At 36.1% G+C, this 25,121-nt stretch overlaps 4 protein-coding genes, 1 non-coding gene and 1 pseudogene across 12 annotated transcripts; 2 read left to right on the top strand and 4 right to left on the bottom strand.

Moving 5' to 3' along the window:
• Positions 1-1,648: 1,648 nt before the first annotated feature.
• Positions 1,649-4,574, bottom strand: LOC111286572 (small ribosomal subunit protein eS12-like). The gene is made up of 5 exons (XM_022876606.2): positions 3,555-4,574; positions 3,337-3,380; positions 2,513-2,801; positions 2,108-2,173; positions 1,649-1,921 (listed from the first exon to the last, which is right to left on the bottom strand). The coding sequence occupies exons 2-5, from the start codon at positions 3,342-3,344 to the stop codon at positions 1,868-1,870; spliced, it is 417 nt and encodes a 138-aa protein (XP_022732341.1). The 5' UTR covers positions 3,345-3,380; positions 3,555-4,574; the 3' UTR covers positions 1,649-1,867.
• Positions 4,575-4,653: 79 nt separating this feature from the next.
• LOC111286569 (uncharacterized) lies at positions 4,654-5,875 on the bottom strand. The gene has a single exon (XM_022876602.2). The coding sequence runs from the start codon at positions 5,873-5,875 to the stop codon at positions 4,844-4,846; it is 1,032 nt and encodes a 343-aa protein (XP_022732337.2). The 3' UTR covers positions 4,654-4,843.
• A 185-nt stretch (positions 5,876-6,060) lies between these two features.
• TRNAT-AGU (transfer RNA threonine (anticodon AGU)) lies at positions 6,061-6,134 on the bottom strand. The gene has a single exon. It is a non-coding gene; the product is annotated as a tRNA-Thr (tRNA).
• A 125-nt stretch (positions 6,135-6,259) lies between these two features.
• Positions 6,260-7,732, top strand: LOC111286570 (putative CCR4-associated factor 1 homolog 6 pseudogene; annotated as a pseudogene). Its single transcript, XR_016343069.1, has 2 exons — positions 6,260-6,660; positions 6,790-7,732. The product of XR_016343069.1 is annotated as a putative CCR4-associated factor 1 homolog 6 pseudogene (transcript).
• A 738-nt stretch (positions 7,733-8,470) lies between these two features.
• LOC111286571 (uncharacterized) lies at positions 8,471-11,519 on the bottom strand. 4 transcript variants are annotated; one of them, XR_002689850.2, is made up of 9 exons: positions 11,365-11,519; positions 10,866-10,954; positions 10,578-10,641; positions 10,163-10,240; positions 9,899-9,975; positions 9,715-9,781; positions 9,522-9,629; positions 8,749-8,835; positions 8,471-8,634 (listed from the first exon to the last, which is right to left on the bottom strand). XR_002689850.2 is itself a non-coding variant. In XM_022876604.2 (8 exons), exons 1-8 carry the CDS (start codon positions 11,434-11,436, stop codon positions 8,806-8,808), a joined length of 585 nt encoding a protein of 194 aa, XP_022732339.2. In that variant the 5' UTR covers positions 11,437-11,519; the 3' UTR covers positions 8,471-8,805. The 4 variants fall into 4 exon arrangements, 2 of the variants coding, with proteins under 2 accessions (XP_022732339.2, XP_089619010.1); XR_002689849.2 differs by having other exon boundaries at positions 8,735-8,835; XM_022876604.2 differs by having other exon boundaries at positions 8,471-8,835.
• A 1,746-nt stretch (positions 11,520-13,265) lies between these two features.
• Positions 13,266-23,972, top strand: LOC111285882 (FIP1[V]-like protein). 4 transcript variants are annotated; one of them, XM_089762886.1, is made up of 12 exons: positions 13,768-14,729; positions 16,285-16,523; positions 16,781-16,907; positions 16,989-17,057; positions 17,186-17,323; positions 17,998-18,099; positions 18,200-18,543; positions 18,811-20,455; positions 21,784-22,746; positions 22,821-22,883; positions 23,099-23,318; positions 23,655-23,972. In XM_089762886.1, exons 1-9 carry the CDS (start codon positions 13,872-13,874, stop codon positions 22,330-22,332), a joined length of 4,071 nt encoding a protein of 1,356 aa, XP_089619012.1. In that variant the 5' UTR covers positions 13,768-13,871; the 3' UTR covers positions 22,333-22,746; positions 22,821-22,883; positions 23,099-23,318; positions 23,655-23,972. The 4 variants fall into 4 exon arrangements, with proteins under 4 accessions (XP_022731267.1, XP_089619012.1, XP_022731263.1 ...); XM_022875532.2 differs by adding an exon at positions 13,266-13,462 and having other exon boundaries at positions 13,845-14,729; positions 21,784-23,318; XM_022875528.2 differs by having other exon boundaries at positions 21,784-22,883.
• Positions 23,973-25,121: the final 1,149 nt, after the last annotated feature.

A 25,121-nucleotide genomic window follows, 5' to 3' on the forward strand; every position in this document is an offset into this window, starting at 1 on the left:
TGCCTGGTGTAGGATCAACTTAAGATACAGTCCACAAAACTAGAATAGGTGGTAGATATCCGAATGATGCATCAGGTTTCATGGACCACAAGTGCTGACGATGCTAATAAAGAACTGATTGACCCTCTATTCCCTTCATATTGATGGACCTGACCACATCCATCCCTACCATTCATCAAAGCTAAAAGCCCATCACCATTGATTATTTTATTACATTGCGTTTACAGCTGGTCCAAAAGTTCTATTTGCCCAATTTATTCTTTATCTATATGCAAACCAATTGCTTTGTGGTATCCGGCTGCCACCCTAGAACAGAATTTTGGAGTTTAATTCTCCGTAATTCATACAATTATTATTACTAATTTATGTTTAACAAAATTTAAAGTTTAAATCATAATACTTTTAATTTATTTTTTTATTCTCAAATTACGAATTATTTTGTAAGAAAAAAAAAGAACACAAAACATCCCAAATTGTTGTGTAAAGGGAAACCAGCTTAAGGTTTAGAACCATAAACTATGAACCGGCAACAGCACCAAATTCAATTAGGCATTGAATAACTATGACTTAAAATACTGCAATGAAAAGATTGATTTCTTACTAAAGTTTTAGTTTGAAGTGAATTTCTGAATCTATTTATATAACGTCCAGATCTTAGAGACCCAAATGAAATATGACACTCAATTCTGATGAGCTCAACGGCTGATGCCATTAAACATCCTTAAGCGAATTACTATGAATGATTTCGACCCAACTGTCCAACCTTATCGAATGGTGAGAAAAATGAAAAGAACAGACATCTTGGATCCAACTTAACTAGGCCGTGTCCCCCCATCCCCATTAAAAATTCTACCTCAGACTAGTTCAAGCATTTATTTTCGGAGAGAATGATGAAAAGAAGGAAGAAACAGAAGATAAAAATGTTGGCTTCATGGATGGGTCATGCATATATGCAGCTTGTAATAAATTGAAGGCATGGAACTCGTGAGAATAGCTCTCTAAAATAAATTATTTGTGCCAAAACATGTAACAATGTCCGTGTCGACCTAGGATCAGTTAAGGAAAAAAAAGAATGAGTCGCTAGTCACAAATTATGTTATTTAAGTGAATATACCACACAAAATGCAAGGGTGTCTTATCTTCATTCTTTAACCACTTTCACGAATTATATTCCCCCAATGTCTGTTAATTACTCCCTTTGAATGTGCTAGATATAACCAAAAACCATGTTCTTTTTAATGTTATTTTCTTCTTCTAAATGTTATCTAAAGGTTAGGGCTTCAAGTTGAAAGCTCTACAACCATGGAATTTCACACTGACTACTAATATCTCATTATACGAGAGCATGGCCAATAGTTGCATAAAACCATGAACCGACACCAGGGCCAAAATCAACATTGGCAACAACATCAAAATTGGATGATTAGTTATACCAAGTCCAGATTTTAGGGACCCAAAAAACAATATCAAACTCGATTTGGATCAGCTCAACAACTCATGCGTTTCAAAATTCTTCACCACAATCCCATGAATGATTTCAATCCAACCAGCCCACCCTGTTCTTATTGGCGAAAAAATCAGACATCTTGTATCGAGGCACTAGCCACCCATTAAAAAGCAAGACCCAAACTAACTTATGATAGACAGGTGAAAAAAAGCAGAATCATCACATAAAATTGTTGGATTTCCAAAGGGTTTGCCACGTCCTAAGCACATCATTTAAAAGGAAAAAGGTAGCAAACATAAGAAACACCAAGCAGTTTGGCATTGCAACAACTTTTTTAAAACAAAAATGATCAAGCAAATTACTGTCGTTTACTAAATATCATGAATGACCAGGAAAAAAAACTCTAATTCTACCAATTGCTTAATCCTTGTGCTGCTGAACAACCTCAACAGCCTCATGTTGTTCGCCATAATCCTGCAGGAAAAAGAATTAAAAATCCCAAGAATCATAAATACAGAACATGCATGGTCATATTTTCTAAATATTGTTTGAAAATAGAACTGATTCAAAACGTAAATAAGGTGAAAAGAAAGAAAATGGATTAATGAAAGAAATATTGTTTAAGTATACTAGAATGTAATTCTATGTATAAGCTCATACCTTCACAACTACACAAGAGCAACCGACAACTTTCCGTGCTTTCCCCTCAGAATCTATCTTACACAACTGCATGCAGAGATGAAGCACAATTAGCATTCACTGAGGAACAAGTTACAGAGTCAAAGGGGTGTGTTTGTGAGCGCAAAAGAGGGAGAGAAATAACTCATGTTCCATATCATACAAAGACACAAATTAATATTAATTCTTTTCTTTTAAAAGGATATCTTCACATAAGCAAATTTATACATATTTCACAAGGAAGATATAGCAGATATCTCCCAAAACTGAGAACAACAGAGCATATTGGGAACAAACAGTATACTAAAACATCAGATGGTAGCCTCATCATTTCCTGAAATGCAAGGAAATAATTCAAACATAAATGAGCAATGAAATGTCACTTACACCAGCCCACTCGCCAAGAGTTTTTGCACTAGGAGCACGTAGCACTTTAACATTATGATCAGCACAGAGTGCCTTGACCAGCTTAACATAATCTGGCTGGTCACAGTCATCGGCTAAAACACAAAGATGTGCATTGTGCTTTTCAATTGCCTTGGCAGCTTCATGTAAGCCACGTGCAAGCCCACCATGAGCTTGTGACTTCCTCACCACAAGGGGCAAAGCTGTGTTGATGTCCATTGGCTCACCAAGAATAGGTGCTGCCTCGGGTTGGGCAACTGCAACTTCTTCTCTGCAAAAGCAATAGGCAATAATACAACATAAATACATGCAGACACAATAAAAAGGGAATATAATAGCTATGAAAATCAAAGAAACAAAGGTTAGGGGAGAAAATGATGGGCTTAAAGGCATCAAAAGGGCAAATTTTGTTGACAAAATGGAATCGCAATAAGACTTAATCTCAAGATGCGACAAAATGGAAATGCTTTCTCCACCTCCTATCAATGCAAAAACAAATACATATTACAGTCTAAGATACTTCCCATTTCTAACAAATCTGGAACAACACACAATGACTCAAACAAGTAGGTAAATCATCTCAAATAAAACACTGAATTATGTATTAGCATACAATAAATACCACAACAATTCATTCCACACTAACGCAAACTAAACCCAAAGTCTATACAGTGAAAATGCAACCAACTTGATGTCATGGAAATATTAAAACAAACCCAACAACTAGGTTAAATTTCATGGAAATAACGCAGATATTTTACTAAACATGGCCTTGAACCTTTACAGAGGAATAGGTTATCACTTACCCAGACATCTTTTGAGCTAAAGTTGGGATCAGAGGCTCCGCTTCCTGGTAGCAAAAGAGAAACCAAACAAAGTCAACAAAGCAGATCGTTAAGTTAATACAACATTGAAAGCTAAGCAAAAGGAATATTTCATTCTTCAGTATTTTTGTTGACAGAAATCAAAGGAATTAATAGAAAAACACAACAGGAGAATTAGAAGACGATGAAAAGGCGCTAACCTGGAAGTGAAGAAACCCTAAAGAGCTAATCTGCAGCTGGGTGGCGGAGGAATGCCAAGGGTTTAGCGAAGTGGAGATTTTATATGCCAACCCTATTCTTTGATGGGGCCTTGGGCTGATTTACTCTTCTCTATTCTTTGGCTAAAGTGGGCTGGTTTCCTCTTCTCTGGGCTAAATTCCCATTATCTAGTCCTCTCTAGTCCCCTTTGGGCTTCTTTTTGCTTTGTTTATTCTTTGGGCTAAAGTGGGCTAAATTCCCATTCTCTAGCCCTCTTTGTGCTTCTTTTTGCTTTGTCTATTAACTGGTTCTTTGATTTGGGAAGAGTAAAAAACAGAATCACAATTAATAGACAATTTTATTACCTTTTACCCAAAAAAAAAAAAAAAAAAAGAAGTTAAAATCGATTCATTGTTGGTTGGCTTAGTTTTGGCTGAAAAGGAAGATTCAAGTTTGCCTTCCTGGCCTTGATCTGAAAAGATATATTAATTTTTGAGTTATCTAAAAGGAAACCTCTTTGCAGATAGTGTTTCTTTTCTTGCATGGGGGGTTAATATATATGATTATATGATTCTAATCATTCAATAAAACCATGGAACACATCTTTTTACATCTTCACTTTCTTTTATGCCTGGGGTCATCTCCACTTTGTTTAATATCAATACTAGCTTCAACTTTGGTTAAGAAAATCTGGTAATAACAGGAATAGGTATTAGAATGCTTTGCTGTTGTATAATCTAGGTGATCTAAGCGCAATTGGGGATTTATAATCTTAGCAAAAATATGGAACAAAGAACAAAGAAATAGGTTCCAGCGGCAGGATGCTTTGATCCTTACCGAAACCCTGTCATGCAGAGAGCAACAAATTGACAAAGAAAAAAAAGTCACATTCATCTGAAGACTGATCTTGATTACTGTCAAAACCTCATGTTTTGAAAAAGCTACCGTTGATTCATTTTTACTGGTTTCCTCTACGATGTAACTCAACCAACATGTGTCACTTATAGGAACAAAACTCAAATCTCAAATTCAGTAACACCACAATATAAAGATAATACAGCCTATCCAGATCCATCATACTGAAGCAACTAATAAAGCATGTTATGGCAATTCAAGATTGAAATTAGATATGTATTAGAATTCTAGGTTAAACAGGAACAATTCAATTTCAGTAAATAAGGAAAAATACAATGAGGGAATGGCAACTTCAAAACACATGAATAGTCTCCATTCATGAACAAACAAAGCAGAATACCGACAGATCACCATGAGTATGGTACAGCTGACATCATCAGTTTCGACCAATCGGGAGCGATCTACAGGTGAAAGTTTCCTTAAAATCTGACTTCTTGGAGGAAGTAAATATAGAAGCATAAACTTCCTTAGTAGCATTAGCCGGTGCCACATCCGCAGCTCTAAACTTCTTCACTCCGCCATTACCCAATCCCTTACCGTTCTCAAGTTTTCCATTCGCTTCCAATTTACCACAACCCTTTTCCCCATCCACAACATCGATTCCCCTTTTCTTCTTCTCCTTCACTGTTTTCGCCTTACCTTCCTCCATCATCTCCCTCAAGGCTGCTACTTCTTCCTCACTACCATTAATCACCACCTTATCACACTCCACAAACTCCTTATGGCAAACCAAACAAGCTGATGACTTAACCTCTTTCAAAGCCTTAGCGCTAACCACATGCCCACAATTCTTCAATGCAAAAAACTTATACTTCCCATTAAATTCAAGCCCCGATATCGGGCATTGAAACCTAGCACCATCAGCAGCATCTGATTCATTCCCAGGTATCATCGACAACTTAATATTAATCATATCTTTCAAACCTTTTATATGTCTAAACTCTTTGGGCAATTTCTTACCCAACAAAGCTTCAACAAGAGCTTCCTTATTGAAAATATTCCCTAATTTATCAATCACGCAAGGTTCTCTTAAGGGTTCATTAGATAAGGCACAATTGAGCCACTTACCGAGCCTTTGCTCATTCGGGTCGACTTTATCAGGCTTTTTAACGGCGTACATCTTGAGATAACAATCGCGGGACTCAGCTCCAGTGGCGCCGCCATCGCCTCCACCGGCGGAGAGGCGGGGGAGGAGGAAGAGGGTGGAGAGATGGGTAATTTGGGGATTAGGGAGAAGGGTGGAATCGGGGAGGGGTTTTCCATTGAGGGTAAAATAGAAGGAGGATAGCGATTGGGGATTTGGAAGAAGAGAGGATTTGAGGTGGTGGAGGGTTAGGGATTGGGTGGGTTCTAGTGTTAAAGTCAGGGTTTGGTGATTTGGGGATCGGATGAAGACTTGAAGATCCATTTCTTTGGGCAGATTTTTTGAGTGAATTAGGGATTTGATAAATGGCGGATTGGGGATTTATAGCTGATATCAGTGGCCAACACCGACTTACAAAAATGATGAACTTGTCAACCGAAGGAATAAAAAGAGATATTTAGGCCCAGATTAAATCCGGCCCATTTAGGATGAGCAAAAGAAGAAGCCATTGCTTTCATTGAGAATCGAACTCAAGACCTCCCGCTTACTAAACGGGTGCTCTAACCAACTGAGCTATGAAAGCGGTGATGAACCCTCAGTTATATCACAAATTATAACAAATATAGTTTTTCCCCCCCACCCTTTAAAAGGAAATATCTAGATAGTGCTGGTCCACTGGATCAAGACCACAATAATTGAGTGCATGGCGTCAGATTTGTTTGTCAATGCAAAAGTAGTATCTGAGAATTGAAACAGAGAAGGCAAGTGAAAAGTATCGGTATAAAGCCCCCTGATATAAAGTGCCTGGTCTTTCTGTCCTCTCTCTCTCTCTCTCTCTCTCTCTCTATAATTTTTTCTCTTCATGTTGATTTTGTTACAATGTGAAGCACAGGGAAGCTTTTGGATAAAAGCTTTCTTTATCTTCACCATCCCATTAATCATTAAATAAAAAGAAAAGAAAAATTTTTACCCAAAACGCAAGTTGTCCTCTTCCTAAGAATAAAAGCCATAAAACTCTCTTCCTATTATCATCCATTTCATCTCTCTACACCACAGATTCCGATTCGAATCCAATCTGACATTTACTTGTCAGCTCCAACGTTTCCCGGGTAAGATCTCATGTTCTTTACCTTCTTTATCTATTTCGAGACTTTGATTGGTTTTTCAAGATATGGGTTTTTGTTTTCTTTTGATTCGGAGAAATGGGTAGTTATTAGTTTTTAATGTTGTTATTGCAGATTGTGGGAATTCTGGGTTTTTGCTAGTTGTCCAAGAATAAAAACTTGTTCCTTTTTTGGTGAAGAAAGATGTCGATTTTACCCAAAAGTGAATCAATCCATATAAGGGAAGTTTGGGACGAGAATCTGGCATGTGAATTCGAGTTAATTCGAAATATTGTGGACGATTTCCCTTACATTGCTATGGACACTGAGTTCCCGGGTATTGTTCTTCGCCCAATAGGCAATTTCAAGAGCAGTTCTGATTACAATTACCAAACTTTGAAAGCAAATGTTGATCTTTTGAAATTGATTCAGTTGGGTCTTACTTTCTCTGATGCCAATGGGAATTTACCTACTTGTGGAACTGATAAATACTGTGTTTGGCAATTCAATTTCCGTGAATTCGATCCCAATGAGGATGTTTATGCCAATGACTCCATTGAGCTTTTGTCTCAAAGTGGCATTGATTTTCAGAAGAACAAGGAAAAGGGTGTTACTGCTCATCACTTCAGTGAACTGTTAATGTCATCTGGAATTGTTTTGAATGATAGTGTGCATTGGGTGACCTTTCATAGTGGTTATGATTTTGGGTATTTGCTTAAGTTGCTTACTTGCAAGAATCTTCCCGATACCCAAACAGGCTTCTTTAGTTTGATCAAGATATATTTCCCAACTCTTTATGATATCAAGCATCTGATGAAGTATTGCAATAGCCTTCATGGTGGGTTGAACAAGCTTGCAGAGCTGTTAGCTGTGGAGAGGATTGGTATTTGTCACCAAGCTGGTTCGGATAGTTTGCTTACTTGTTGTACATTCATGAAACTGAAAGAAAATTTCTTTAAAGGTTCGACTGAGAAATATGCTGGTGTGTTGTATGGTCTTGGTGTTGAGAATGGACAGAATACTGCTTAAATATCAAAGAACTATGAAATAATATCTCCTTCTATCTGCTCTCTTATCATCAGCCTATCTTACACATCTGTCATTTCTTTTATTATTATTATTATTATTGTTATTATTATTATTCTTATTATTATTATTATGATGTTCGGGATTATGACATTTCATTGCTGGTTATCAAAGAGGGTGGGAGGGAATAGTCAAAGAAATGTTTTAGAATGGCCAAGGGACATGGCTCTCTTGTTCCTGAGATTTTCTGTCTGTTTGTAAGCTTTGCTTTCCAAAATCCTGGCCTGGTCTTCTTCTGAGCAATTCCGTTCAAATAAATAGGTAGAAGGATAATTTCATGGTGGTTTTGAGCTTTTCCTGTGTGTTTGTTTACTACTACGATAACGTTATCCAAATGTCTTTCATTGCAATTAATTCATGGTCTCACAGTTCAGTGTTTCCAAGGTGCAACTGCGAGGTAACTTGGTGACATTTGATACTAATATGCTGCCATTTTGCAAAGCAGATGCAGTATCAAATTGCAGCTTTGAAAAAGCAAACTCAGCATGATTAGGAGAGATAAACGGTAAGATTCTTTGATCATCATCACAATTAATAATATATGTTCCTATATATTGCAAAATAAGCATATAAAGCGAAATTGGGGGAGGGGAAAAAGATTTCATAATTCATAGGACCCTCTGAAACTATATATTTTGCTGTGCCGTTGGAATGTTCTTTATTATAATAGAAATCCAACTGGCGCATTAGATTTGTCTATGTCGCCCGATCTGGGAAAGGTAGGCAACGATGAAGAAATAAATCCTTCAAATTCTATTACCTCAATAATTATCCAGTAACACAAAACTTAACAGTAATAATTGTGGGCAAAAAAAAAATTAACGGTAATGATGGATGACATTTTACTTTACATCAACTGCACTCGCCATAATCTTTGATATCGTACCGTAACCACTGTACCATAGAGAACAATGCACAACCATCATTAATCAGAGAAAAGAATTCAGATTTGTCAGTGTGATTGGCAGGTAAAATCCTAGTTAGATCAACAAACCAGCAGAAATTCACCGTTCCATTCCCGGTATTGCTGAACATGGAGAACTCAAGTTAACCCAGGTATAGTAATCAACCTAACCTCGCTTCTCTTCGCAAAACCTGGTTATAGAAAAAAGGGAGCAGTGGTGAATCAAGTATGTAACAAGAACAAATAGCATATTCTAATAGGCTCTAAATCCTTCTTCAAATATAATTTAAGAATATATGTGGACGTTTTTCCTCTCCCATGCTGTGATGAAGATGATGATAAAAGTATTTGAAATATTTTAGCGTGGAAACGGGCAAAAGCAGTGCCCAACATTTTTTAAAAGTAAAAGACAAAGACACTTGCATGACCAGCTAACTATTGTTTAGAGAATGAGAACTAATATTTTGTATATATTGAAATAAGTGTTGACAACCAAGCCCTAACTTATCTAGTTACTCCTTTTGTTTTTTTTTTGTTTTTTGTCATATATGAAACAACTCTCTCTATTAGCACTACTTTGATCCTCTACCAGTAGTTCATGATTATTTTGGGTAAACCGGTAGTCCATTAATTACATCCACAGTGACAATACTTTTTTTGATCCCATAGAGATTTAACCACATGAGTGAACCGACTTTATACATTACCCCAGTCCCAAACAAACTAGGAAGAAAAATAAGCTAGATATCATTGAAAGAATCACAAACATAATATTAAGCATCAAATACTTTTATTAAACGGCACAACTGCACTTGGGCACACCAGGCTGTAGTTAATGTGGGGATATTAGACGCAAATGCGTAAGAGTAGTGCCTACCTCTTCAGCAAACTTTATCAAAATAGTTGTCCGGGGTCTTTGCTGTCCCTCCATAGGTACAAAATGAGCTGTTACTACTGCTGGAAATCCTGCACTATCCAAAACACCCTTCCAACCAACAAAAGGAGCATATAAGAGCTTTGTTCCACTAGATGATCAATCATATTATACATAAAAAGAATGCAGCTCTTACCCTCACTATTCCAGCAACAAATGCCCCACAATTAAATGTCCCCATGTCTTTCGGAATTGAAATAAACCTACAATGCAAACAGACCAGTTGGCTATTAATCTAGAACCAGAGATCTAGTTAGTTTGACGTATGTCATTATAAGTGGTATGTCATTATAAGTGATAAGTGGAGGCCAATGCATAACTTGTTCACGAGGAGTTCCTTCTCACTGATCATGTATTCGTCATCATGTTCAGTGCCCTTCTCAAGTGAGTCAGCCACCTAACATAGTACAAAATGGACTTGGTAAGAGAAATACTGAATTGGAGACCACACTGATTGTAAACATATGCTGAAAATGTTAGCCAGCTAGAATTGTCACGCTATAGCTACAGGAAAATACACAAATTCCTTTTGACAATAATCTAACTTTAAATTGTTGCACCAATATACAATTTTGCAGGCTTACCTTTCCAAATAACACCTTCCAGACAGTGCTGTGTACAAAAGATAAAATACCCAACAATCGAGTCTCCCTTCTATTCCCCTGTGGCAAAAAAAACCATAGGTTTCTTTCTGGTGAAGACACCATGGAAGAATACACATGTTCATACAAATGAGCACACATCTTTGCATACAAATGTCAAATCATGATACAAAATATGAAAGCAAATGTAATTGAGGTACGACCACCAAGCATATAAGGTCGGTAAGGCTGGCATCCTAGTACTAAATCATGACGTTCTCACCTTATTAGCAGAATTAAAACTCTACTTTAAGAAGGTCATGCTAGCTTGTAAGCAATACCTTGAGAATGCAAATAAAGAATAAACAGAACCACAATGCTATTGGAGTCTCAAGTAGAGTCTGTGAATGTGTTGTACCTTATCCCTATGACATAAAAGTTCAAGAACTCGAGCCCCAACAGCATACCCTGCATCCTCTAGCCTGATCCATTCCCATGAATAATATTAGATTCATTGACAATAGAAGAACCACTAACTGAACTAAGCATTATGCCAATATTTGCTTTAATTTGAAATATGGAGCTTTTTGTTCTATTTTTCTTTCATTTTTCCATTATCTTCTTCAATAAATAGTTTAATCTCAATCACTTGTCAGTTGGCAATCGAAGGATTCAACAAAAGAGATATCAAACATGAACATATTACCTTCTTTCTAATTCAGCAATGTTATCAACCTGTGTTTGATTGTACTGAACAAGCTCCGAAAACAAGAATGCAAATGCACTCAAGCTAACCTGCAATGAAAGCACCACAGTCAATAGTTTGGAATTTTTTACTCCAAATTGAAAAACAAAATCAGCAATAAAAGAAACTGCTGATTCAGATTGTTCAATTTTATCTAAATTTTTTCTATTTTCTAAAGTAATTAGGAACTCAACAAAATTTTTTTTTTTTAATTTTGAGACTAATTTGTGTGATTGGATCAGAATTTCTTAACTAATTTAATGGCCAATTCAAATAATTCAATGACAAAATAACAGTTAAAAGAAAGAAAAAACAGTAAGATCTCAAATATTGCAACAACAACAACAACAAAAAGAAAAAAGAAAAAAACACAAGGTGAAACTTCCGCGAAGATCTGAAGCTGAGCTTGCTTTCTAAGAAGAAGAAGAAGAAGAAGAAGAGAGAGAGAGAGAGAGGGAACCTCCTGTTTGCCCTTGCTGAGAGGCTTGTCGAGGACGTTGCAGTATTGCTTGATCTTCCCGACTCCGATCATTTTCTATTGTAAAAATAAATTTTAATTTTCTGTTTGGCTGCTAATAAACTGCATGAAAAAAAAATATATATGAAATCAGGCAATCAACCATGAGAAACACCAAGCGAATATGCGTGGACTTCACTGTGCAACCCGTCTTGAACCGCCGGTCTAATTGGTTTTCTCCGGATCGAACATACGCGCTCGGCCCATGTGTTTTCCCCCTCTTTTATTTTTTATCTTTTAGGTTAAAGGGTAAAAATGTGTTTGGATAAGAATTCAACAATGACTCAAGTTTTTATTATTTTATTATAATTAATTAAATTTTTTAATTTTTTTATAAATTAAATTTTTATTAAATAAATTTTTATTAATCATGAACACTTTTTTTTTATTTAATATATGACTCCATTGAAGTGCAAAAATATATTTAATAATTAATTGCATGAAAATATATATTTAAGGATTCAATTGATCTGATATAAAATTTTAAAATTTGATTAATTATAATAAAATATTATAAATTTAAATAATTACTAAATTTTTATTCAAAATTTTTTTTATCTTTTTACTTTTTCTCATATTAAAAATTCCTATTAATAAATTTTAAATTTAAATTTCTAATAATTCATAAATACAAATATTATTAGCTTTCTACATGCACCTATGAAAAAAATAAAAATACTAAGTTACCTCCTTAAATTTATTATAAATAGTTTAAATGAAAATATTAAGCAAATCTCTAAATTTAAATTAAATCACTCAATTGAGCAACATAAATTAAATATGAATAAAATTAATTTAAGTTATTTTATATTTTAAAATTCTCAAATCAATTTTGACTCTAATCTTTTTAAATTTAAATTATTTTAAATTTTAAATATTTTTTAATTTGAATCATTTCGAGAGGATATATTTTCCTCGTAAATTTCTATCAAATATTTATTGAAAATTATATTATATGTTATCTTATTTCTTTAAAATGAACCCTCAAGTTCAAAATTTGTTTCCTTTTAGCTATTAAAACTAAACAGTAAATGTTTTGTACATTTTTTTTACATGTAATCATTCTTTTTAGATTTCTTTTATCATGATTCATTCATTGAATACAAAAATCCACCGATATATTTTTTTTATTTTTAGCTATAATTGAATTGCCTTTGTTTCAAATTAATTTTAGATGTTTCCTTTTTCTTCTTTTGTAATTTCATTTGGATTAAAAGGTTTATACAATTCTTTAAAATCATTTAATTATTAATTAAGATGTAATCTAATTATTCATACAATCATTTTTTAAAATATAATAATAAATTTAATGTTTAAATTGCATCATTGGTATTTTTTTTTTTCACATCATGAACCCGTTTCAAAAAAAAAAAATTTCTTTTTAATTTTTATTATTTATAAATTGAAATTGACATTAACTTTATGTTCATGTTGAAGTAATGTTAATAAATAAGGGGTCGTTTAGTATTATTGTGTATTTTATATTTTTAAAATATTTTTTTTATTTTTTTTAATTTATTGAATTTGAAAATACTTTTTGATGGAATGTTTTTATTGTAAAAATATGAAAATAAAAACAGGTAAAAGTACTTAAAGCTTTTAAATTATGAAGGAAAAAGATTTGATTCTCGCCAAAAACAAAAATTTTAAATTGTAGCACTACTATAGTCAAACGGGTAAACAATGCCACAGTTGTAACTGTACTAAATTGTTTTAAAAATTTTGAAAACATAATTTTTTTTTGTTTTCAACAAAATTCAAAACTTTATTTTTAATTTTCAAAAATATAAAACAAAAATAATCTACCAAACATATATTTGTTCTCAATCAAAAAAATAAAGCAAAAAAAATGAAAATGTTACCAAACTACCCCTAATTAAACAGGTTCTCAAATATATAGGAAACCCTTCCAAAAAATAAATGCAATATATGGTATTCATGTCATAATGCATATAGGTTATTGGAAGCAATTACTAGTTTTCATGGGTGCTAGCCATAAATGTTGCACAACTAAAAATCAAGCCACATACCCATGCTTAAGGTGAGTTTAGTGTTGACCATGCTCTTTGATTTCAATTTTTTTTTTTTTTTTTCATAATCTTCCACCATTAAATAGATTGAAGGTAACAAAAAACAAAAAAGTCAGTTGATTCTAATCTTTTAATTGATTTAGTTATATTTTTTTCCAATTAACTTTGTAGGCAAAAAACTTTGTAGGCAAAAACACTTGCCTAAACTCTTCATCAAAATAATAAATAAATAAAACCATAAAAAAAGAAGAAGAAATTTCAAAGGAGATAAAAGAAAATAAATGAAATAAAAGCCTGCCTCTAACAAAGGCAGAAGGCCAACAATTAACAAACAAACAATCAAAACCCTTTCTTCCCTAACTCTGCCTTTATTTTTTTTTTCCTCTGTCTCAGCCTCTCTTCCTTTTTTAACGAATTCCGATGGAAGATGACGATGAGTTCGGAGATCTGTACACGGACGTTCTCAGACCTTTCTCATCAACCTCCACCACGACTACTTCGTCGTCATCGGATGCTCCGCAACCACACCAGCCTTCTCCTACACCCGCATATCTCCATCGTCCGGTAGATCTCAATCTTCAATCCCAAGACGATGTTAACACCCTCTTCGGAGCTTCACGTTCAATTTCCGCCACCCAAACCCTAGCACCCTTTAAATCTCTTCCTCCTCCCCCTGCTGCTGCAGCACCGGATTCGATCCCTAGCGGCGATTCAGCTCCCCAACCAATGGTTCTGGATTATAAACATGAGCATGCGGATGGCAAAGACGTTAAATTTGATATTGAAGATAGGGTTAGTGATGGAGTCGAGGATATCGGCTCAGAGGACCCGATAATCCCTGGTTTAACCGAATCGGTTGGCCAGGAAGATTCTGGAAGGAACAACAAAGGAAGCGATAACAGAATTCGAGACGGTGAAGTGGAAGCCGATGGAGAAGGGGGTGATTGGGATAGTGACAGTGAAGATGATCTACAGATAGTGTTAAACGATAACAACCACGGCCCCCTGGCTATGGAAAGAGGTGGAATGATGGGGGAAGATGATGACGACGACGATGAAGATGGGGACCCGCTTGTGATAGTGGCTGATGGAGATGCAAACCAAGGGATGGAGGAGCAGGACTGGGGTGAAGAAGGAGGGCAGGCGGCGGATGGGGAGAGGAAAGAAGGGGGAGAAGCAGGGAAGGTTGGTGGCGCTGGCGGCGGCGGAGGAAACGTGGTTGCACCAAAAATTGGGTACAGCAATCATGGGTACCATCCGTTTCATTCTCAGTTTAAGGTCAGTGTGTTAACATGTTGATGCTGTTATTGCTGTTGAATCAAACAATTTGGAAACATTTGGACAAAGACAATGCCCAATTGTTTGATGAATGATTAGGATTTAGTATAGTTTTTGGTTTGTAAACTTTGTACAGAATGAAATGATAAATAACAGTTTTTTTTTTCTTTTTGTGGTCAAATAGCGAAGATTTGGGTGGAGATTATTTTGCCATATTTTTTGTTTTGATATTATATTTGAATATTGAAGATCATAACGTAGCTCTCAGAAATCATTATGATGATTATTTGTAAAACAAACCTTTGTTCTGTTTGGTGAGCCTCTGATCGTTCTCGTCGTAGTCTCGGAAGTTTGTCTATCTATATTAACTTGCGGATGTTTCTGCTTGCTCAAAATCTCACTTATTTCAAGGGTAAAAAATTTTAGATGTATTGTTGGCTGATTCTGACCTTTAAGTTGTAAGAAAGGGTTATTTGATTGATCTTTGTTCTTATCATAAACTTGAACCTGACAACTTAAGAAAAAGGGTTTGGTCATATGTTTTGATTTTCAAATGTTCTGGGGTACTTAGTTAATGGTTTCAATAGTAAAACCTTCGCAGATGAGGTACAGAACCGCAATTACAGTTAATTCATTTTTTTATGTAATATGTGAAGATAAGTCCATTAATCTTTCACTTGTCTCCTACACCAATAATTCTCTATAGGAGCTGTTAGAGATTAGCAACTATGTTCAGAACTATTTGTTTATTTTTGTGTTAAGTAATTTGTGCTTTAGATCAAATTCAGATACTTCTGCAAAGAAAAAGTTCACACAGCCTATTGGTAACACAGATGAAACTGTAGAGAGTAACATCACCTCTGCAAATTGAAGCGCAATGTTATCTGTTTCTTGAAATGCAAGATCAACTGCTAACCTTTGCTGAAAATATACTTCTATTCATACTTGTTCCTAACCATTTTCACACGGCACTTGATTCGATTTACCTAACCCTTGTCATTGCTTATGTCACAGAGTTTAAATGATTTACAGCTTGAGATTTATTATTGTACTTGACATTTTGGTTGCACACGTATGTGCTGCAACTTCTTCCTTGTCGATTATCTTACGCCATTCATTTGCCACTTATTCCCTCTTCCAGATACCATCATTACATTGCTAGCTCTATGTTGTGATCAGTGTATTCTTTGATGTCCTTGTTTCTTTATTTGTATATTGTCTTGGTGCAAGCTATTAATTGAATTTCTTATTTTCATTTAGCTTAAGAAATTTTGGTTTAGCAGTCTCTTTTACTTACAACTTAATGTTTGGTGATACAATGAAAAAAATTGACCTTAGTCTTGAATGTATTATCCAATGGAAAGTTTATTTTAACAAGCTGCATATTTATATATTTATCAAGGTTCTGATCGTCTGTTGTAATCTGTTATTTTTATTGCAGAAGAGAAAAAATTGCTTTGCTAGATGATCATCCCATTTCTTTTCTTATGGGCTTATGCTGCTTGTTCACTTTGGATTCTGATTAATGCTGTGATCTATTTTCTGCTACATGCAGTATGTAAGACCTGGTGCAGCACCAATGCCTGGAGCCACTGCAGGAGGTCCTGGAGGAGCCCCAGGTCAGGTTCGTCCAATCATGGGTGCTATGGCTGGTCGTGGTAGAGGTGACTGGAGACCACCTGGAATGAAAGCTGGTCCTCCCATGCAAAAGGGTTTTGGAATGCCTGGTTGGGGTAACAATATGGCAGGACGAGGTTTTGGTGGTGGGCTGGAATTTACGCTTCCTTCTCACAAGTAATTGCTCAATTTTCTATTATTATGTTAATATTTAATGTTAGTTGATAGTGTGAATTTTTTGCATGTTATACTAAATCCATTTTATATTGGCTTGTAGAAGCTGAAAATGGAGACAAATTTCTTGTTGCAGAATGCCTTTTGGCTTCTGTCAAACTTTGTTATGTTTCATTCTTCTAATATCATGTGCAAACTCTTTTAATTTCCGTGTTTGGTTTTGCCTGATTAATTTATGATTAATACCTATGTGATTCCAGGACCATATTTGATGTTGATATTGATAGTTTTGAGGAAAAGCCATGGAAATATCCTGGTGTTGATCTTGCTGACTTCTTCAACTTTGGTCTAAGTGAGGAGGGCTGGAAAGATTATTGCAAACAACTGGTAATTATTAGCTTTAATGATACCTAATTTCATTCTTGTGGGAACTAAGGTCTAAGAAGGTTGGATTTTAAAATCATGTAGGAACAACACCGCTTGGAGACAACCATGCAAAGCAAAATTCGTGTTTATGAAAGTGGGCGAACAGAGCAGGTAATTGGTTGCTTATGCATATCTAAAAAAAAAAGTTTCCATTCAACAGTTAAGTACTTGGATTGATGGCATGATTTCTGCTGTTCTGCTGTTGCTGTTAAGGGTATGATTGTCTTGCTTTCTTTTAGGATTATGATCCAGATTTGCCTCCAGAATTAGCAGCAGCAACTGGGCAAGAGGTTTCAGCTAATGCTGCTAATCTTGGAAAGTCAGATGGTGGACAAAGGGACGTGACAAAAGGAACTGCTCGAGTGCGACCACCACTGGTAAGCTTCAATTCCTGGTTTTACCGTACATGCATTATAACTATAAAAGCCATCATGCTTGATGTAGATTCTTCAACCGTACTTGTAGTTTCCCTTTAAATATTTATCTTGTACTCTTAAGTCATGTTTAGTATATAAGATTATGATAGGATAAGATAAGATAGTATTATAAATAGGATTAGATTAAATAAAGTTATCCTCTTTTGTGTTTGATGTGTGTAAGAATTAGGATAGGATAATTTATTTATTTGTCAAAATTATCCTTCTTCAAAATGTATATAATTTAAATTATTGATATAATTTTTAAGGCTGTAATTGGACATGTAAGTTTAGTCCAATGGATTAAAAATGATCCTCTCTACTTGGGGAGGATTGAATAATCCTATGTCAAGAGGATATTAATCCTACTTGCAATACCTATCCCTATCTTTAGATACAAATCAAACATGATATAAGATAATTATTATCTTATCCTATCAATAATCCTACACATCAAACATGACCTCAGCTCTTAAGATATGTGCTTTATTTGTATCTGTATCTTCTTTTCCCTTGCTGTCCGATATTAACTAACTATTTTGTTATGAGTGTAATTACCAATTCCTGTATTGTAGGCTGTTGTGCTATTTCTTTTTATCTGTGCAATAATTTATTTATTTTATTTATTGTACCAGCCAACTGGGAGAGCAATACAGGTGGAGGGAGGTTATGGGGAACGCCTCCCCTCCATTGATACACGGCCACCTCGTATCCGTGATTCAGATGCAATTATTGAGGTTAGCAGTCAAACCTTGTTTCAATTGCACTTAACCCAAGTCTTATTTAGTGTCTATGGCTGCTTATGCAAAATTGTTTAACTCTTAATTGTGTGAACAGATTATCTGTCAGGATACTCTGGATGATGATTCCTCCACAGGCAATGGTGTTGAAGACAGAACAGAAAATGATCCGCCAAGGGAGGATCTTAGAGGAGATCTTGCATCTGAAGCTGATGTTGCAGATGAAGATACTGAATATTTTGATGGTTTTCCAGATGCTTATAATAGTAGAAAGAGGGAGCTAGGTGGAAGGAGGACTATTAATTCTGTTCACATTAATATACCTGAAGACGACAGGACTTTGCCCTTCCCTGCAGGAGCATCATGTCCATACGGCCCTGGATCTAGGGGTCAGAGTCCTGTGCATCCTAGTGGAAACATTGGCAGCCCTTGTGATGAGAGGTATGAACCTTGAAATAATTTATTGTCATTTCTTTTGGATAAAGTTAATAGTATTATCTAATATCATTTATATTGTTGCTTTTTTGTGACACTATGCTACTTCATCAAGTTGATGTGAAAGGCTGGTTGTGACTTTGAGCAAGGATTTCTTACTTAATTGTCTTTGATTGTTTTTATGTTTCTGTTAGCTTGATGTCTTAGATTATTATTGAGGTGTTAATACTACATATGCATGAATAAATTCCACTAACCCTCTCCTGCATGCAGGCATCAACAGGGAAGAGCACGTGAGAGATCCCCTTGCATGACACCTATTCAAGGTAAACAGGATAAGTTCAGTGATGCCCATGAAGAAGAATCTGTTGAAAGCGTGGATGGTAAATCTCCTCTTCTTGTTAGAGATGCGAGGGAGATAAGTGTGGAGCAGAAGGATGATGTTGATGATGAACTTGAGCCAGCTGATGGAAGCCCTAAGGATGAGCTGATAAATGACACCCATAAAGATGAGAATTCGCTTGATCCCATGAAAAATGAAAAATTAAGTTCTCAAGTAGAGCAATGGAAGCTTCAAGAATTTGACGATGATGAGGATTCTAGGGCTGCAAGAAGTAGTGAAAACAGCAAAGCAAGATCTGGCAGCAGCAGAGATTATCAGAAGTGGCGAGATGGTGCCGAGGAGGAAGTTGTTCAAGGTGGACGTTCTTCTCACATTAGGATTGTCAAGAAGCATCTTGATGATCATGATCAGAATTTCCGGAGAAAAGATCGTGATGGGAGACCTGAGATTGAAAGAAATCGGATGGTGGCTAAACCTGGAGAGTATTCTTATCCTCTTAGAGCCTTTGATGCTAACTTGTCACATAATTTGCACATTAAAGCAGAGGGGTTTGATAGGCGAAGGGAGCGTGACAACCCTGATGGTACTTGGCAACAGAGAGAAGATGATCTTTACGGCAGAAAAAGTAGAACTGAGGACTTATGGAAGAGAGAGCGTGATGAGGAAATGGGTTCTAGGAACAGGGCTAAGGTTCGAGAAAGCGAGCGGAGTGACAAAGATGATTATCCACCTTCTAGAAAACAGTTGGATAATGGCAGTTATAAAGTTCATTATGATAAGGATGTCAGTGCAAGACATAGGGAAAGAGATGATAATTTGAAGAGTAGGTATGAAGCAGCAGAAGATTACCACAGCAAAAGAAAGAAAGATGAGGAGTATTCGAGGAGGGACTATGCAGACAAAGAGGAGATCTTGCGTGGACACAGAGAATCCAGCAGCAGTCGCAGGAAGCGAGAAAGGGATGAAATTTTAGACCCGCGTAAGAGAGATGAGCAACAAAGAATTAGAGACAAGTTTGATGAACATCATTCAGTACGGCACAAAGATGAGGTCTGGTTGCACAAAGAGAGGGTTGAGAGGCAGCGGGAGAGGGATGAATGGCATAGGCTAAAGCAATCCCATGATGACAGTTTATCAAAGCGGGAGAGAGAAGAAGGACGAGGTACTGTGAGGAGTGGCCGTGGTTCAGAAGACAAAGCATGGGTTGCCCATACCAGGGCAAATGATGAATATAAAGTTTCTGAAAAAGAATACCAACTCAAAGAGACTGTATGCCATAGTGAACAGGTGAAGAGAAGGGATCGGAATGCTGATGAAAGTTTCTCACGCCATAGAGGGCGTGAAGATTCTTATGCACGCGGACACCAATTTAGTAGTGATGAGAGAAAATCCAGGCAGGAAAGGTTAAGCACTCGGAGTGACCATGCTGTCAAAGCTTCAGATAGCCAAAGGGGGCATGAGAAGAAACATAAAGAAAACACTAGGAAGAATAGAGAATCTGAAGGTGGAGATCCAATCACTTTGGGCTCTACCAAGAGAAAACAAGAAGATTTAACTGGTCACAACAATGAAACGGTATGTTTCATAGACTCAAGGTCATAATGTTTCTTTAGTAATAAGGAGAAAAGTACCACAGCAATTTTCTGGAAATGAGCCTATACATGTGCATACACGTATAAAGATAACTCTTCTATTGAAAGTTGGTTCAGTTTCTTCAAAACTGAGATTCTGATTTTACTTACCTGATCATTTATGTTTTTGAGTCATCTTTTAATCAGCATATATCTGTTAAGAGTGTGGAGGACTGTGTGTTGTTACGAGCACAATTGTTCTGTCCCAGATATTTGCTTTTAGATTGAGAGTAATTTTAAAGCTATGCAATTCATGAATCTTTTTGCCAAGCATATGATTTGTCATTAGGGTAGATACGTTTTATGGAAGCAGTGTTTTTTTTTTTTTCTTTTTTTTCAAATTATGGTCCTAAGCATGTGCTGAGGATTTACTGAGTAGTGTTAGTCTCTGATATCAGTCTTATTGTCCTGGTCATTAGCTCTATTGCTTTTTATTTCAATTTTTTTACAATGCTCCAACAAAAACACAGCATACGATCCCAATGTCCATGGTTATGCAATCAGTTTTGGCAATAGTTTCAGCAAGCAATGTTTAATAACAAATTCATTATCTTATGTTAAACTTGGTGTGATGTTGATGCTAATAATTTACTGCTGTTTATAATTCCTTGGCACCTTGGACATGATTTTTTCTGTTTATCTATTATTAACTTGTTTTTACCTTAGTATTTGGCTGTCATCATCTTTGTCATTTTTGAGGCCTGCAAAGTGAATTCTATAGTCCTGCTATTTGGGTATGAATTTAATGTTGTGTTCATTTGCATTAAGATTTTGTTTGGAATGAGGCAAGGTGATGGGGGAGACTTTTCAACTTTTCATTTTTTAAAAATCAGGGGGATTTGGAATGGAAGGATTCCTAAGTAAATCTTCTTAAACTCTGTAGACTAATTGCTATTATTTTAACGTTTCCTTTTAATTTGTAAAGGTTGTACTTTTGAAAGAAAATGATAAGTTATCATTGATAACAAGCTTGATTTCAGATAACATGATCTAATTTGAATATGAAGGAAAGTTGAGATTTGAACTTAACACCTATGGTTAGCACTTTGGTTTTTGAACTTTTCATGTGCCACCATAAAGACAATGTATTCGACTGCTATTTGGCTAATTGTTAACTATGTCATCCCTTCTCAATTAACTGATGGAATTGCCCTGCTACAGAACTCATCTGTTAACATTGTTATTATAATTATAACAATTATAATTGCTGTTATCATTATTATTACTATTATTATTATTATTATTATTATTATTACCCTTTGCATTGGTTAGGGCTTGAAAAGTGATGAGAAGAAGGAGAACCCAGTGCATTATAACTCTTCCAGAAAACTTAGAGAAGATGCTTCTTCAGATGACGAACAGCAAGACTCAAAACGAGGGCGCTCAAAATTGGAGCGTTGGACAAGCCATAAGGAGAGGGATTACAGTAGCAACAGCAAGTCATCAGATTCCTCAAAGTTCAAGGAGATTGAGAAGATTAATAATGTGGGATCTTCAGAATCTAACAAAATTCCAGATGAACCTGGTAAGTCAGTTGAGCCTGTTGAGAACCATCATTCTTTGTGTGATGATAAAGGTGTTGGTGAGCCAGAGATCAAAGATGCTGATACAAGACCATTGGAGGATCGGCACCTTGGCACTGTTGAGAAGCTGAAGAAGCGAAGTGAGAGGTTCAAACTTCCAATGCCTAAGGAAAAAGATGCCGTGGCAATAAAGAAGATGGAGAGCGAGACACTACCTTCAGCCAAGAATGAAACTCCTGCAGATTCAGAGATTAAACAGGAGAGGCCAGCCCGAAAAAGAAGGTGGATTAGCAACTAACAGTGGAATAAGTAACCTACATTTTTGCTGTGTTGCAAGGTGTACCTCCCCTGATTCTTTAACCCCAAAGGTCTTGTCATGCCATATATTTTGAAATGGCTACTCTAAAGGTTCCAGGGATGGGTATCTACTACAGTTTTATTAGTATCAAAGTACTATTATATTGTAGCAATGCTGCCAGCCATGTACGTTTTTTTTCCAATTTTCCATTACTGTGTATATACTAGAGAATGTAACATTGAACTAGTCACAAAATGGTGGCACATATTCCATTTAGTGTCAAATTGAGATGTGTTGCTCAGATCATATAGTCTGGGTGTGATGACTGATGAGGGTCACACACGAGAAAAGTAAATTTGGTGACAGGGTCCTTTCTTCTGGCCTGTGTAGAAAGTTGACCGCATCAGAGTTGAGGTGAGTAACTTGTTATTGATGATTACAGCTTTCAATTGTGATTTGAAGAAAAATTGGTGCTAACCAATGAGCAGATGAGATACTTTGCATTTGCAATGGCTAGAGAAGATACTTGGAGAAGGTGGCATATATGAATGGTTGGTACCGTTATTTGTATATCTAGCTCGATTAGACTTTTTCAAATTTCTCCTTTCTTTTGTTTTCCTTACATTTGTTTTCTGACAATTGGTGCGGCAAAGCCTGAAGGCTGAAACACGGTGTGGAGAGCTCCTTTTGTACTTTGAGAAATAAGTTTACAAAAAAAGTGATAAAAAGGAATAATTTTCTGAGTGATTTCCTCTCAAATTGGCAGTGTTCGTTCTTCCTATTCCAGTATAATCGATTGACCAAATTGCAAAATGAAAAAAGAAAATCTTGATGAAAGCTAAAGAGAACGCAGGCTCATGTCTGGTGGTTATACACCCTTACCAATTTGGGTTTAGAAAGCCAAGTCCAGTTGAAGTGTAGAAAGTTTCAGGCGCCGCAGCGAGAAGAGGGGAAGCGACCTGTCAATTTTCTTGCATCCCTCAAAGGTAACTTTACGTGAACAAAAACTTTGGTTTTTTTTTTTTTTTCCTCATTTTGGTTGGATTGGCTGCTATAGACTATAATGCTATGCATAAAGTTCGTTTTTTTTATTAAGCTCAGCAGTCTAATGCTAGACCTCATCCATGGTAAAGATGCTGCAATCAAACTAGATAGTTTTCATCCAATAGTCTTATGGATGGGTGTTTGAACTAAGGTATCCATAAATTTTTTGTATGGTCCATTGTTGCAATGAGGCCTTGGTTGGTTGTGTGAATCTTCTTTTCTTCTTGCCAAAGCTCTAACTCTAATGACTGATGCATCTTCCAATCACTCTACTGCAGGTGACCTACTTTGTTACCTCAGCAGGGGAGGTCTTGAACAAAATTGCAGTTCAACAAAGGGCCAGAGAGGCCATGTAAATGTCCAGTGGTAAAAGCACATGCAACAATTCTTCGAAGCCAGTATAGAGGTGCTTCCAGGATTTTCAATTTTGTTTGAGCTTCTATTACTCGTTCTTCTATTCTTCAACAATTCTTGTAAATGGCATTCAATTTACAGGACATCAACCTTCCATTGGGGGTGATTGTTCACCTTGTAAATTAGTACTTGCAAATTTTGTTTGTCAGCATAAATTTCAAAATGTTCGTCTTCTCTCCAAATTGTGTTGAATGACCGATTCTAACAAACATGGTCCAGTGCTTTCCAGTTACATACCGACTAAAAGAACTATGTTTTTGGGTTTGGGTTCTTTCTTCACGGGCAACCATCTGTTGCGGCCATGGCGGAGGTGGTTTTTTCACTTTGACTTCCATCAAAAGTCAAAACCAAACCTTAGCCTACTCCTTTCCAAAAATGACTTGTTTTTCCAAGAAAATACTTTCGAACCAAAAGGAGATTCAGTACTGTACAAGGACCAATCCTTAACCGAGACCTCTGAAGAAGAAAATTCAATGAGAAAAGGTAAATATTTTACAAAACAAAGTACAACTTTGAATAACCAATCACTACGCCATTGAATTAAGATCTTTGTAAAAAAAAAAACTTTATTTCACCCTCTTACCGATGTAAAATGACTAGAATATCACTCCTTTTTTGGTCTTTCACCTTCTCCCTTTAGGAGGGGTATAAGGATAATTGTGGAATAAAACGAAAATATAAGCAACATAAAGCATATATGTAGGTGATCGAAGGCCTAGGGTTTTCTGAAAGGCTCATTAGTTTAAGAATGAGGCATTGCTCTCAGGGGAGATGGTAGCTCCTTCTCCTCTGATTGATAGCGAAGCCTATGATTTCACTCTCAACGTTTATCTACGACATCCCTTTGTCCCTTCTTACACTCAAGCTCTTGCACTCTGCGAATTATCCCCCAACACAGTCTCCATAATAATCATTGTCTTTTCTTCTGTTTCTGTTTTATTGTTTCTCTTCTTCTTCTTCTTCTTCTCTCTCTCTCGAAAAGGATGCAATGGGGCTATGATGACTTCTTTTTTGCTTATAAAAGTTCAGACTTTGAGGAAAAAAGGCCGTAGCTTGGCGGGGCAACTCTGGTTTGTTGCAGCCACCGACTTTGTTCCTTTACCTGTCTGACAAAAGGCGAATCTGAGCCTCCCTTTCCTTTCCCCATTCCCTTTTCCCCATTTTCTCTGTTTGGTTTGAGTTTTCCTGGCTGGTGGGGGATACCATTGGCACATATTAATGGGTATTTGAAAGTTGGAAAAATTATTTTTAATCAGTTGGATGTGATGCGGAATTGTAATTTCTCTGGCTAAAGCATGAATTTTCATAGTAAGAGTTTACTATCATAAGGT

This window comes from Durio zibethinus, chromosome 6, assembly GCF_047325235.1.
Source record: "Durio zibethinus cultivar Kanyao isolate XHJ-2024 chromosome 6, ASM4732523v1, whole genome shotgun sequence".
Taxonomy (NCBI): Eukaryota; Viridiplantae; Streptophyta; class Magnoliopsida; order Malvales; family Malvaceae; genus Durio; species Durio zibethinus.